Here is a 14,092-nt window from a genome sequence, read left to right on the forward strand (position 1 = left end):
CACACTACCACCCAATCTTGCCAGTTTCTTAGTGAAGATGCCCCTCTGCCATGGGGGAGGGGCAGGGCGGGGCAGGGGCTCCCTCTGCCACAGGCCTGGCCACCAACAGAGCAGAGCGTGTGGTGGTCGGCTGGGCCTCAAGCCCCCACTGCCCCAATGTGGGGTGGCTGTTGAGATACAAGCAGCCCCTCTCCCTGCCAGGACCCGTTTGATGCGGCCGGGTACTACCAGCTGGCGCTGGCGGCGGCCGTGGACCTGGGCAACAAGCGCGCCCAGCTGAAGATCTACACGCGCCTGGCCACCATCTACCACAGCTTCCTGCTGGACCGCGAGCAGTCCCTAGTTTTCTACCGAAAAGCCAGGACCTTCGCCTCGGAGCTCCAGGGCCGCCGCGCCCCCCTGGCCCCGCCCCCTTCCGCCCTCGCCTGCGCCCGGTCTGTCCCCGCCCCTAGCCTCCGCCCAGAACGCCCCAGAGCCTACTGGCTCCGCCCCCGACCAGCGCTGCCAGCACCTGGCCTGGCCCCACCCCCGGCCACGCCCTGAACACCTCAGGGCTGGGGTCAGGACCGGAGTGGACACTGCAGGGTGGGGACATCTCCCAGTGCACCCCCGTTTTCGGGAAACTGAGGCACCGAGGGGGTGCCAATAGCAATAAAGGCTTCTCAGCACTATTGGTTGGGTTCTCAGGGTACATCAGGGACCCAGGCCCCTTCCTCTGGGACCCTGACTACTGCCCCCATCCCTGGGTACCAATGAGAAAGACGTGAGTCCATCAGACCCAGGCGCCCCTCCCTCGTCCCGCTGGCGCCTCAGAGGGCAGCCTAGGCCAGCAGTCTTGGCCAGTCGGAGGGTGATGGTCTGGAAGCGTCCTCCGTGGGGCTTGGAACAGGTCTGACTGCCTGGCCTTCTCAGGGTGAAGGGGGCACAGAGAGGGTAGGGGCTTGCCTGAGTCACACAGCAGTTAGAGGCAGGGCTTCAGCACCGGGAGGGAGGGAGACGGACACCCCCGGGGGCCCCATAGTTTTCAGAACAGCAACATGAGGCCCTCCCTCATGGCCTTGAGTGCCCCTGTGTGGTCCTCCGGCCAGCCCCACATCTGCCCCATGGGGGTCCACCCCGAGTGTGGAGACCGTTGGTAACCTCTCCCTCTCTCCTTGGCCCCCTCTAACCTCCTGCAGGGGAAGCTCAGCCCCAGACTCAACAGGTGGGGAGCCCGAGGCTCAGAGAGTTGTGTACCCCAGGGGAGTCACACCCCACTGTCCCGGCCGTCTCTGTTAAGTCGGGGCTTTTGGTTTGGGGTTTTGGTGAAAATGAACACTAACCCATGGCCACTCAGTGGTGTTCAGTCCAAGCTCACGGGAGGGGCGGCCTCATCTTCCTCCCGGGGAGCAGCTGCGGACTTGAACCGCTGACCTTCAGTTAGCAGCCCAGAGGAGTTGGAGCTCACATCAAATTAACCATGAACTCCCGGGTGGCACCACACTACCTCGTCCCAGAGAAGCCCCCACCCCGTCCTTGTCACCCCTCACTGAACAGATCTGGAAATTGAGGCAGGTGCTGGCGGGTCCTGGAGTCCCGGCTGCCACCTGAGGAGACGTGGTGGAGCTAGGCCAGCGGAGAAGAGGAGGTGGGGGTCGCCATCCTTCCTCCTCCAGCTCTGGTCCTGAGCCTCCCGCCGCCCTTCCCACATCTGCCCGCCAGGCGCAGCAGAGAGCCTCCGCCAAACCACCGGCCCTCGGATCGCCCTCTCTTCGGGTGGAGGTGGGGCTCTGGGACGAGGCCGGCCTGTGATTGGTGAAGAGTAAGGACCGCCCCCTGGCCCTCCCCACCCCCGCCGTGGTGGCTCCGGCGCCGCAGACACGCACTGGAGGGCCTCCCTGGCCAGGCCACCTGCCCAGAGGGACGGCCTTGGGGATCTGTTCCCCCTGTCCTTCCTTCCCTGCCCTGGACGCTCACCCCACCGCCCACCACGGCCTCCTGCGCACTAGCCTCTGCATGGCTGGGCCCAAGGCGAGGACACAGTAGCTACGCCCTCTCACCCACCCCCAAATTCAGACCCAGCCCCACCACACAACAAGGATCTCAGGAGGACAAGAACATCCATTTCTCTGAGCCCGTTTTGTGTCAGTCAGGCCGACCCTGGTCCCGCTGTGGCCCCCAGTAAAGCAGAGGATAGGACACAGGGCCAGGGCCACTCAGCCGGGGGCTCTGGAGCCCCAGACCAAAGGAGCAGTCACTCTGGTCAACACGGTCATCTCAGACCCTCTGACTCTTCGTCTGGGGCCCACAGCCAAGCGCACCTGCGAGTGCTGACCATGCCTGAAGAGCGAGCCTGAGAAAATGCTAGATCCCGGGGTCAGGGTGCACACCCAGGCTGGGTGGGGGGGTGGGGGAAGGGCAGAGTGGGTGCGCAGGAGGCTGGGCTCGGCCACTCACTGGGCTTGGCAGAAGCCCTGAGCCCACATGGCACCCCCAGCCAGAGACATCCTCCCCCTATTGCTGCCAGACCAGCACCCACACGTGAAGGCCTCCTAGGTGCGAGGGCAGTGCTGTGACCCGTCTTTCAAGGACTGGTTTTCATGAGCTCCCCAGGCCTTTCCTCCTGAGAGTGGTCTCTTAAGCCAAGCTAATCCCAAGGAATTGGAGATTAATGATTCCCCACTTCCCAACTCTTCCACCCGGCTTCTCTGCTCCATTGCCACCCCTTCCTCCCTAAAGGATGAGGGGGCAGTGATAAAGAGGGAGCCTCAGCACAGGGCTCAGGCAGAGGGACCGTTAATGAGGACGGCGCAGGACCGGGCAGTGTTTCCTTCTCTTGTGCACGGGGCGGCTATAGGTCAGAACCCACTCCAGGCCGCTAACCACACCCCTCCCCAGGACGTTCCTGTGATTCCGGGCCATGTCCCGCAGAAACTCGCCAACCCTGAGGGAAGGCTTCAGGGTGGTGGCTGCTGTTAGGACCCAAGCCCGAGGGCCAGGCGGGCAAAAGGTGGGCCAAAGGCCGGTGCAGAGCGGAAAGCCACACACGACCAAGCCTACAGAGGGTCTTCTCGTCTCCCCCGAAGCTCACTCAGGAAAATGGCGGTCTGGCTTTGCAAGGGAGGCGGTAAAGGCCATGCCACATCCAAGGAAACAGAGGGGCCTGGCCCTCGGGGTCCTGAAGCTCTCGCCCAGGAGCGGAGACAGCGTGACCAATTCACGTCCTCCATCAAACACAAGAACCCACTGCCACTCACACCGCCCTCGAGTGGATTCGAACTCTCAGTGGCCCTAAAAGCCAGGTTAGACCTGTCCCTGCGGGCTTCTGAGAATGTAACTCTCAACAGGAGTAGAAAGCTCTGCCCTCAGAGTGGCTGGTGGTGTCAAACTGGTGACCTTGCAGTTGGCAGCCCAGCGGTGGCCTGCAATGCCACCAGGGCAAAACTGAACCCACTGCTCTGAGCAGCAACTGTGAGTTAGGGATGCAATTGTGCAGTGTACATTTCAGACGCGCTTTTTAAGCATGAGTCTAACAGAGTCTGTCTGTGTTCCAGAAGAGGAAAGACCACCAGGGAGGAGGCCACGGTACCCACATTCACCCAGAGCCTCACGGATGGCGAGCCCACCCACGAAAAAACAGAACAAAATAAGGAAGACTCCTCCCAGAGTCCGGAGGAGCGTCCAGGCTTAGAGGAGCTGGGAAGAAAGGCCTGGTGGCCCACTTCTGAAAGCCTTGTGGACCCCCCAGTCCATGCCACCGCTGACGGCCGGGCTGGCCCAGGACCCAGCACACTTGGTTTTCCTGTGGGCGAGGTCAATTGTGGGAGGCAAAAGGGTTCTGCCCCAGGTTGAATCCCCCAAATACATGCCAAACCTAAGACACTGCTTGCTACACTTGGTACATGACGTACACTTGGAGGTCAACGCAAGCCGCTTAGAGGTTATTCTCCCAGAGGCTTGTCAGCCAGCGAGAGCAATCAGAGTGTCCAGTCTGTCCCACCCTGAGTAGGGCCACTCCCTTCTGATAAGGGTAGTGGACGGTCTCCTAGAGTGGTGGTTCTCCACCTGTGGTCTCAACCCTTTCGGGGGGTCGAATGACCCTTTCACAAGGGCTGCCTGAGACCATCAGAAGATACATATTTCCGATGGTTTTAGGAACCGAGACACTGCTCCTCTATGGGAAACAGAAGGATTTCCCCCAAGTTGTCTCCTCCAAATGTATGCCAGACTTAGCTGCTTGAGAATGACTACACTTGGAGGTCATCAGGAGTGGATTGGGGGGGTCATTCTCCCTAAGAGCTATCAGCCATCAAGAGCAAGCAGACACCACTGTTCATCCCACAACAAGTAGGGCCCACTCCCTTCTGATAAGGATAGTAGTTGTCTGTTTCCTTGTAGGAGACCCCAGAGAGGTCAAACCCGCCCGAGGATGACCAACGTTAGCTGCCATCATGAATCTAGGGTCTGTCCATCTTGTCACATGTGTACCCCTAGACCTTCCCATTGTTATGGGCACACCCCTAGCTCATCCCTTTCCTGTCATGCTTATGCCTACCATACATCCCTTCCTAAGATGTGTATGCCTATTGGACTGCCCCTTCCTGTGATGGGTGATTCTGTAATCGTGTCCCCCTAAAAAGAGATAACGCTTGGTTAGCAATAAAGAAGAAAGCTCTCCCCAGTCCTGGCTTCCCAGGGCTCTCCCTGGCTCCCGGGCCCATGAATCTCTCCCTGGTTCTCGGTCCCGAGGCTGTCTCCTGCTCTCTCACCCGGGCTCCCCCCATGAGGACCACCAAGCAGGGCTGAGGTGAGCTTGCTACCATGAATTGTGTCTGACTCCATTACTCCAATCTCTCCTCTACCTCTCATGCTCTCTGTGACTTTACTATCATCTGTACTTGTTATCGCTGTGCAATTGCGCCTACCGGACCTGTGATGATTTGTGGGGACCTCCCTCCCTCCCTCTCCCCACACTCCTCTATCTGTCTCCAGGCAGGTCTGCCCACATGCAGATATGCCCACAGACAAGTACCTGGCCTGAAGACTGTTACCCATGCTACACCATGCTTCAAGACAAAATTTCATTTATTTGTCATTAGAAATAAATATTTCACAATACATAGGGCATATTGTTTCTGTGATTAATCACTATGCTGTCATTATGTTCAACTGGTAACAATGAAAATACATCCTGCATATCAGATATTTACATGACGATTCATAACAGTAGCAGAATGACAGTGATGAAGTAGCAACGAAAAAAATTTTATGGTTGGGGGTCCCCACCACATGAGGAACTGTATTAAAGAGTTGTGGCATTAGGAAGGGTTAGAACCAATGACCTAGAGGCAAGGTCGAGCCCACTCAAGGATGACCAAGGTTAGGCTGCCATCTTGAGTCTAGGGTCCACCATCCTGTCACGTGTCCCCCTAATCCTTCCCCTTTCTATTGTGTGTACACCCCTAGATTGTCCCCCTTCCATTGCTTGCTTGTATTGCCTTTGGTACAGCCCCTTCCTGTTGTGTATGTGGTCACCTGTAATTAGGGGGCTTACACGTTCCCTAAGGACATATAAACCTCAGTTAGAAATAACCCCTCACCTCCTCTCTTCTGCACCTCCACGTGGACCACCAAGAGGGGCTGAGGTGAGCTTGCTGTCATGAAATGTGTCTGACTGCTTCATTTCATCTTCTCTCCTACCTCTCTTATGCTCTATGACTTTAATCTTTACATAATAGATCCGTACAGTTTACCCCGCGGACCCCCATGCTGGTTAGAGGCTGGCTACTGTGTCCAGACAGCCCCTAACAGTAACAGCACAGAGCACTCTCTTCCATGGTGTCCACATGACAGTTACACATGGAATTCTCTGTCACTGTGTCCACAGAGCAGCTACAGGCTTGGATGGATTGGGGTCTGGGGGAGAGGCCCTGGGCGTGGCAGGGGCCACAGGCTTGGGCAGGCCTCTCTGCTGAGTCCTTAAACTCCCCACTGGGGCCACACAGAGGAGCTATCGCTGAAGGGCGGCCGAGGCCACTGCTGGCCTCCCATCCCCCAGACAATTGCCAGGCATGTGTGGGCACTTTCCGGATGAGATGGTGCCCGTGGGTTGACCGGCAAGAGCCCCACAGGTGGGGCTGTTGACTGGCAGGAACCCCACAGGTGGACCCTGTCAGCCCCAGGGGTCCTGTGGGTGGAGGTACCACCTCCACAGGGGTCCAGACTTGGCAGAGTGCTGGGCCTGCTGCACCCACCCTGAGCCGCTCCCTACAACACACTCCTCCACCTGCCCCCCCTGTCTTGGCCATGCCCACTGCCCATCCCCCCTCTCCCTCCTCCTCTTCTCCAACCCCCCCACCTCCCTCCTTTTGTCCCTCCCTCCCCCTTTCTGCCTCCTTTCTCCTTGCCCCTTTCCTTGCCTCCCTTCCCTCCCCCTTCTTCTCTGCCCTCCCCCATCCAACTCCCAGATGAGGGTTTCGAGTCAGGCTCCCCAGAGGCCCCTCCCTTCCCACCACCCCAGGACACCCCTGCGCTCCCCAAGTGATCCCCTAGGGCCCTGGGGGAGGGCAGTTGATCAGGGTAGGGCACCCTCAGGGGAAACCCAGCCACTGTGGTCCTTGGAGGACAGAGGCCACCCTGCTTTGTGCTCCCTGGGATGGCCTCTGCGGGGCTCTCCCAGAAGTGGGGTCACCTCAGGACCACAAAGAGCTCCTTTGACCTGGCTTGGCAGGGTGTGGAGGCCCCTCCTCCAGCTCTGCCCTGGGAGGGGGGGAGGGTGCCCATGGGGCCAGGGTCCCCCAGGGCTACAGAAAGCTCAGGACCGCTGGCATCACTTGGGGTCACTCCTCAGTCCCAGGACCTGGCCAAGACCCTGGGCACAGGCTGGACCTCCGCTGAGCATGACAGGAGGGCCTTCCTGTCCTCTTAACCTCACCCCTGCCATCTGCACCCCTATTCTGGCGGCCTCTCAGTAGAAGGGTTCTGGATACGGGGGTGGTAGCTCCTGATCTGGGACAGCAGTGATGAGATGCCGCAGCTGGAGGCTTCCGGGTGGATACCGGCCACCTCAGGGCAGCATGCATGGCCAGCTTCATGGGGCGTCCCTGGACAAAGGCCCTGCCCCTTAGAGGGAAGGAGGGCCAGCAAGACAGGCCCCAGGGCCGGGAGCTTCCTGCCCGGGACGGGCAGGTGGTCAGAGCCCTAGCCAGGAGCACTGGGCCTGGGATGGGCAGGGGGTTAGGCCCCTAGACTGAGGGGTCTGTCCTGGGCCAGAGGGAGTCCGAACCCTGAGTCTATAGACTGGCCTGGATTCCAAGCAGCTCTAACCCAACATGGACATGGGGCTTCTTGGTCTCACACTGATGGGGGCCGGGGCCATGGACACCCCCAGCTCTTTGGGGTGGGGGGTGGGGGCTAGGAACTTTGTGACCGGATGTGAGGCTCTGGATGTGAGGCAGTCTGGTCACCAGTGCTATCTTGGAACCGAGGAAGTAAGTGATGTGTATGTGTATGCATGTGTATGTGTGTCTGTATGTGTCTGTGCCTGTATATGTATGTGTGTGTCCGTGTGTGTGTGTGTGTGTGTGTGTGTGTGTGTGTGATAAGAGAGACAGGGACAAGCGTGAGAGAAACAGAAAGACAGACCCACACAGAGAGACAGCCTCCTCCCACTTCTATAGCCCCCATGTCCTGGTCCTTAGAGGCCAGGATGGTGAGACTTCCTCTCACACACTTTGGACATGTGGTCAGGAGGGGCCAGTCCCTGGAGAAGGACATCCATCGAGTGGACAAGAGGAAGTCCTTCGGCGAGATGGACGGACGCAGGGCTGTGGGAGCAGTTGTGGGCTGGCTGGGGACCCGCGGCGTTGGGTCTGGTTCAGGACTGCTGTGAGTCAGGACCAGCCCAGGGAGAACCAGCAGCGGCAGCACCCCTGGGGTCCGGGGCCTGGGTGGCTCATGTGTGGTGAAGCCCGGCAGCTGGCCAAAAGGATGGAATGTCAAGTCCACCGTGAGCACTGTGAGAAGAAAGACCTGGCGGTCTACTTCCCAAAATCACCCGACACCTGCGAGAGGCCAGCCTTTCCCCAGACAGGACGCGAGGCAGGGGGCAGGAGGCGGGTGGGTGGCAGGGGGCCCGAGGAAGTGGGAAGAGGCTCTGGTGCTGGGGGAGCTGCAGCCCCAGGCCCGAACAAGATGTGGATACAGTGTTACAGAAACTACCTCCCACCGGATCCAGTCCCGGGAGGAAGACGAGGCTGCCTGTTCCCGTGAAGACCGACAGCCTCAGAAACCCACAGGGGCAGCTACCTGACCCCGTAGGTCACCACAAGTCGGCACCTACGCGTTGGCAGTGAGTTTGGCTTGGGTGATCCCCCGATATGGAGCCCGGACGCTGTAGGGTTGGGCTGCCAGCCATGGTCAGCAGTTTGAAACTCACAGCCTCTCCGTGGGAGAAAGACAGGCATTCTACTCCTGCAGCACCCCGTCTCAGAAACCCTCAGGGGCCGTATGACTCTGTCCTACAGGGTCTCTGTGAGTTGAGTGGACGTCAGCGGGTCTAAGCTAGATTCCCACAGAGGACCACGTCCACAGGCATTGAAAACACAAAAACCGCTGGCACTGACACCCCCACCAGGAGGACCAGTGGAAGTGGCCCACAGAGAAGCCCCGGGGCCTGTGATCTCCAGGGGCCAGGCACCACGTCCTCCCTTCTCGGGCAGCTGGTGGGTTTGAACCCCTGACCTTTGGGTTTGCAGGCGAGCACTGGACCACAGGTACCCACGGAATGCACTGCCATCGGGCCGGTGCCGACATCACCAAGACATCACCTGGGGACAGGGACTCATATTTAAGCTGACAGGAGTCAATCCATGAGCCCCCCTCCCCCTCCCCGCTGCCCACCCCCTTCCCGGCTCAGGAATCAGCCAGGAAAACCTAGAAGCCTCGTTGATGGCTCCTGTGGACAGTCTCGGGAGAGCGTGCCTGCCGACGGAGGTTTGGTTTCAGAGTATGAAGGCTTTGTCCCAAAGAGACCAGCCTTACCAATGGTCCCCTGGCCCCCCAGCTCCCCACCCCCCACCCCCCTAGTGTACGAGGACCACCAGGAGCCCTGGTGGCACACGCAGTTAAGTGCTCAGCCACAAGCTGGAAGGCAATGGGCCGACCCGTGGCCACCTGCTCCCCTACAGACAGGTCTGGAAACCCTATGGGGCTTCTTCAGAAAACATGAGGTGGGCACTGTTGGTGTGGCCAGGGGACACTGCAGGCCCTCATCCACTGCTGTGGGCCTCGCTGGACTCCTTGAAAGGTCAGCAGAGTGGGCCCAGCAATCCCACTCTGGGCCACAGCCCCGGAAGGCCCCTCCCAGTGTCCATGTCAGCATTGCTCATGGAAGCTGAGAGTGGGGGACAGCCCAGGTGGGCAGCCAGAGGACAGGTCACCCAGACACCCAGGGACCAACCTGGAAATTGTGTCACGTGAGCCAGGCCAGACAAAGGGGACGGGCTCTGTACTACGGCCACCCTCTCCGGCAGGACACACTGAGTATAGGCAAGGGCCAGGGGACAGAGAGGACCCTGGCTGCAGACACTGGGGAAAGAGCGAGGCAGCGAGCTTCGGTTGAAGGGGCCCAAGTGCATGCCCAGGGCAGTAAAAACAGCTGGTTAGGGGGCAGTGCTGAGCACTCCCTGCAGGCTGAGCGTGACTATTGCTGTAAGGTGCCCTTGCATCCGTCCCAACCCACAGCGACCCATGTATCACGGAAGGAAACAGCAGCTGGCCCTCCCCACCTCACGATCATTCTTAGGTCTGAGCCCACAGCTGCAGCTGCTGGGTCCGCCCATCTCTTCCAGGGCCTTCCTCTTGTCCGCTGCCCGGCCACGTTACCCAGCTCGATGTCCTACTCCAGGGACTCTCCTGACAGCATGCCCAAAGAATGTGAGACCCAGCCCTGCCACCGGTCCCTCTGAGGAGCATTCTGTCCATACTTCTTCCAGGACAGATCAGTCTGTCCTTTTGAGCCATCCCTGGCACTCAAAATATTCGTCGCCGTCATCGCCATCCAAATAACATCGCTTCTCCTGCGGTCTTCCGTGTGCAATGTCCAACTTTCACGTGCACATGCGCAACTGCAGGGCCGCGGCCTGGGTCGGACCCACCTCGGTCCTCCAAGCAGCGTCCTTGCTCGGGGAAGAGTCACGGCTCCCGCGTCACGCGAGCCCGCAGCCTGCGCCGCAGGTGGACGGTCGCCACCCACCAGGTGCATGCGCTGCGGCAGCACTACCTCCCCGGGGTGGCCAGACCCCTGCCTCGTGGTGGGCCTCAAGTGCGTTGCTCAGAGAGACGTCCTGGGCCCTGCTGCGCAGTTGTCTCTGAGAAGCCGGCAGAGTGCTTGCACGAGTGGCCAGGTCACGTTAGGCTTCGCGAGATCATCTTGGCCAGAACGCGCACACGCAGGCGCACGCTGGCCCGCCTGGAAACCACGGAGAAAATGACCCCCTCTGGCTGGCTGAGTAGAGGTCACTGTTATTCCTTACACGTGTGTTTGCACACTCTCCAAATAAAGGTGTTTTATAGCTGAAGCGCAAACAAGCAGGAAGTGCTGTGAAACAAGGTCTTAGAGGAATTTCTCATGAAACTTACACGCACTCTACTACAAACTCTGCCAACATGACGCTAATCTTGATTGTTTCTTAAAAACAATTGCCTTACCCGCGGCGCGCGCGTGCGCACACACACACACACACACACACACACTGATCCCGGGCACAAGTACATGTGTGCACACACAAGCACACTGACTCACACACAGGCACACAGGCACACAGGCAATGAATTCACACACATTGATAGCATACACAGTTGCACACTCATGCACACACGCACTGGCTCGCGTCCATGCACACATGTGCATACACTCACACATGCACACACATGCACACTGACTCACGTTTACGCAGTCACATGCACAAACTGATTCATGTCCATGCACACAAGCACACAGGCATATACTAAGTCGCATGTGCACACACATGCACACACTGAACACACCGAACACACATGGTTCATATATGCACACTCACATGGCTGCAAGTGCACACTGTTCATTCACACACATACGCATGCACACTCGGGTGCTCACACCTACACTCATGTGTACATACCTGCATTCATAATGGTCACACATTAACACACTCACACTCACCTTGGCACATGAATTTTTGCCACACCTGCATGGATGCAGTCACGCTTGTATGTGCATAGGCTCACATGTTTGCACACTCAGGCACACACACACACACACACACCAGACCTGAGGAGAGTAGCTCAGTGTGAACACGGCCTCACGCTCACCATTGGGAAGAGGAAATGTATGGCACAGTTGTCTCTGTGTGAGAGCGCAGGGTGTGCGTTGTTAGAGACCAGCGGTCAGGGGGTCAGGGAGACGCCTGTGCTGCAGAAACACCAGGGTGTTTGGAGAAGGGGCCAGAGAGAAGCACAAATAGTTGGTGAGCCAGCGTCTGGGCTGGGCGCCCCCTAGGCTGGCAGGCCTGCCCCCCTCCTGCCTGAAGCCACTCCGCCCACCCCCCTGCCCGCCCCCAAAGACTGGCAGAGTGGCTGTGTCAGCTTGCTGTGGGTGACATCACCACAGAGGTATTTCCTGAGCATGTGGGGACTCTGGGGACACGGATGGATGAGCAGAATGAGCCCTCCTCCCAGCCAGGGGCCCCGGTGCCTGCACACAGGCAGCAAGGACAGTGGCTGGGCAGGGGCGCCCTGGGCCCCAGGCAGGGGTGGCATGGGTCCTGAGCGCCGACCCAACCCACTCAGACAGGGTTTGTGAAGCGCTTTGCCTTACCCACCAAGCCTGGAGGCACTGTGGGTTGGGCACTGGGCTCCTAACCACAAGGTCGGTGGTTCAAACCCACCCGTTGCTCCGAGGGAGAGAAATGACGCTGTCTGCTTCTACAAGGATTCCCAGCCTTGGAAACCCTGGGAGGCAGTTCCCACAGGGCCCCTCCATTGGGGTGGTTGGGTGGCCTTCACCAAGGTGGGGCAGTGGGCTGAGCCCTGGACTGCTAACCAAAGTGCCTGCAGTCTCAGCTCACCTAGTGGCTTGAGGGCAGGACGAAGCTCAGGTCCAGAGGGCCGCAGCAGCCCCTGCCCACCCCCAGGGGCAGTTCCACTTGGACTCCAGGTCCACTGTGAGCTGGAGCGCTCCCCGTGCTGGGTTTGGAATTGGTGCTGTTTGAACCTCAAACTCAGCACTGACAGCAAGGGAGCAGCTTGGTTCACCCCCCACCCACCCACCCGCCCTCATCCCCCACCCAGGCGCCTCTAAAGAAAGGCATGGCAGGTCACTTCCAAACGCTCACAGCCTTGAGAAGCTGGGGGCCCAGAGTTCCACTGCACTGGGGGTGGGAGTGGGGCTCCACCAGCCAGGCCACTTTCCCTTTTCCAGTGGTGCTACCCACAGCTTCCTCAGTTGGGGGTGAGGTGGGGGCCCCGGGGTTCTCAGACCCTGAACATCAGCAGGTGGCTGTCCCCAGAGGAGCTAGGCCGCCCCTGGGACGTGGCTGCCCCCAGCTTGGACCGATAGACTCGGCCTGTGAGATCGGCAGGCTGCCTGTGCCTGCCTCCCCTGACTCACAGAGGGTGTGGCTGGGCAGTCTGTCTTCTGGGTTAAGGAGGAGGGAGGCTGCTGTGGAGCCCTGGGGGGGGATTCCATCTCTCAGACTCATGTTTCCCTCTTTGTCCTGGCCACCAGGAAGCTCAGAGGCGCCCTGGTATGGGCTCACGCTCCAAAGCAAAGCATGACCAGAATGCACACGCTGGCCACACCTCTGGCCCAAGTGTGGTTTCTACTGCTTATCACAGTGTTCTCATTCGTGACAAGTCTTCAGTTTCTGAGGCAGGGCCAGCCACAGGGAGGGGACAAGGGTCCATCCAGAATGCCAGTGGTCGGCCTCTGTGAGAATGGGTGGAGCGGTGGGGCAGAACCAGAACCCACGCCAGAAGCCGCCTGGAGAGACTGGCTTCCTGCGAGTTCTGAGAGGGGGTCTGGGCCTTCCAGAGGGACAGGGATTGTGGGGAGATCTGGACCCCCACACACACCTGGGGAAGGGGCTGGGTTTCTTTGAGGGCACCCTGGCCTGCAGGGCAGGCCCGACTGGAGTCACCGCTGGTATGGATTCCCTGAGCTCCCCAAACCCTGCAGCCTGCTTGGGCCCCGTGGGGTGCCCACCCTTTCAGGAGATGATGGGCGCAGGTTGCTCCCAGAAACTGCCTGCCAACTTCGGGAGCACAAAGCAGATACAAAAAACACCCTGGGCCTCAGCCTGCCCACCTGGGCTGTGTGTTCACTGTGGCCTTCCGGGCACCAGAACAAAATGTGGCCTGGTTTCCTGCTGGCCTTTCACCGGCCTGTTTTCAGAAGTGGGCCTCCAGGCCTTTCTTCCTGGTCTTTGTCTGGAAGCGCCGCTGAAACCTACCCACTGTGGGCAACCATGCCAGGGCTTAACATTTTAGCTGCAAAGCTTCTGGCACCACCTCAGCGACATGCCAGCCACCCCCATCGACAGGCTGACCGCTGGCTGGTGATTGTCAAGGGCATATGCCAGGTGACCCCTGAGGCAGTGCCGTTTCAATGGAAGAGGGGCTGGACCCAAGTACCCATCCTGCTGCTGGCTGTGCCCTTCACCATCCTGAGCTTGTCTCTAGGGAGCCCAGCACCCCATCTCTGGGGCCGCCGGAAACAGCAGTAGACATTGCCCTGCAAGCTATGTTCCCAGGCAGCCTTGGGGCCAGGAGACAGCATGGTCACCACCCACCAAGTTCTGTGAGGCACCCAGCCCCAGGGCCTCCTAGGACTCAGTTTCCCCACCACATAATGAAAGGGTGGTGGGAGCAAAATCGGGGCACTCCCAGAGGGTCACTAGGAGAGTCTGTGGGTGGGCGGGCCCCCATGGCACCGACTAACACACTCAGCAGGAAGGGGCATCTCCTCACTGAGCCTCTGTCCCACACCTGTAGACCAACCCTCAAGAGAAGGCCCAGGCATGTCCACAGGGTCCCTGCCCCCAGCTAATGTGCATGCCAACAGGCCAGCTGTGGT

General features: G+C 59.5%; 1 protein-coding gene across 1 annotated transcript in view; it reads left to right on the forward strand.

The window, feature by feature from the left end:
• Nucleotides 1–671, forward strand: part of SH3TC1 (SH3 domain and tetratricopeptide repeats 1) — a 32,524-nt gene extending 31,853 nt beyond the window's left edge. The window contains exon 18 of the mRNA XM_045289463.1: nt 202–671. Coding sequence (XP_045145398.1) covers nt 202–543 — 342 coding nt within the window. The 3' untranslated portion in view covers nt 544–671. The remainder of the gene's footprint in view (nt 1–201) is intronic.
• Nucleotides 672–14,092: the final 13,421 nt, after the last annotated feature.

Source organism: Echinops telfairi, unplaced genomic scaffold (genome assembly GCF_000313985.2).
Source record: "Echinops telfairi isolate 266 unplaced genomic scaffold, ASM31398v2 ScPeMD7_28;HRSCAF=97, whole genome shotgun sequence".
Taxonomy (NCBI): domain Eukaryota; kingdom Metazoa; phylum Chordata; class Mammalia; order Afrosoricida; family Tenrecidae; genus Echinops; species Echinops telfairi.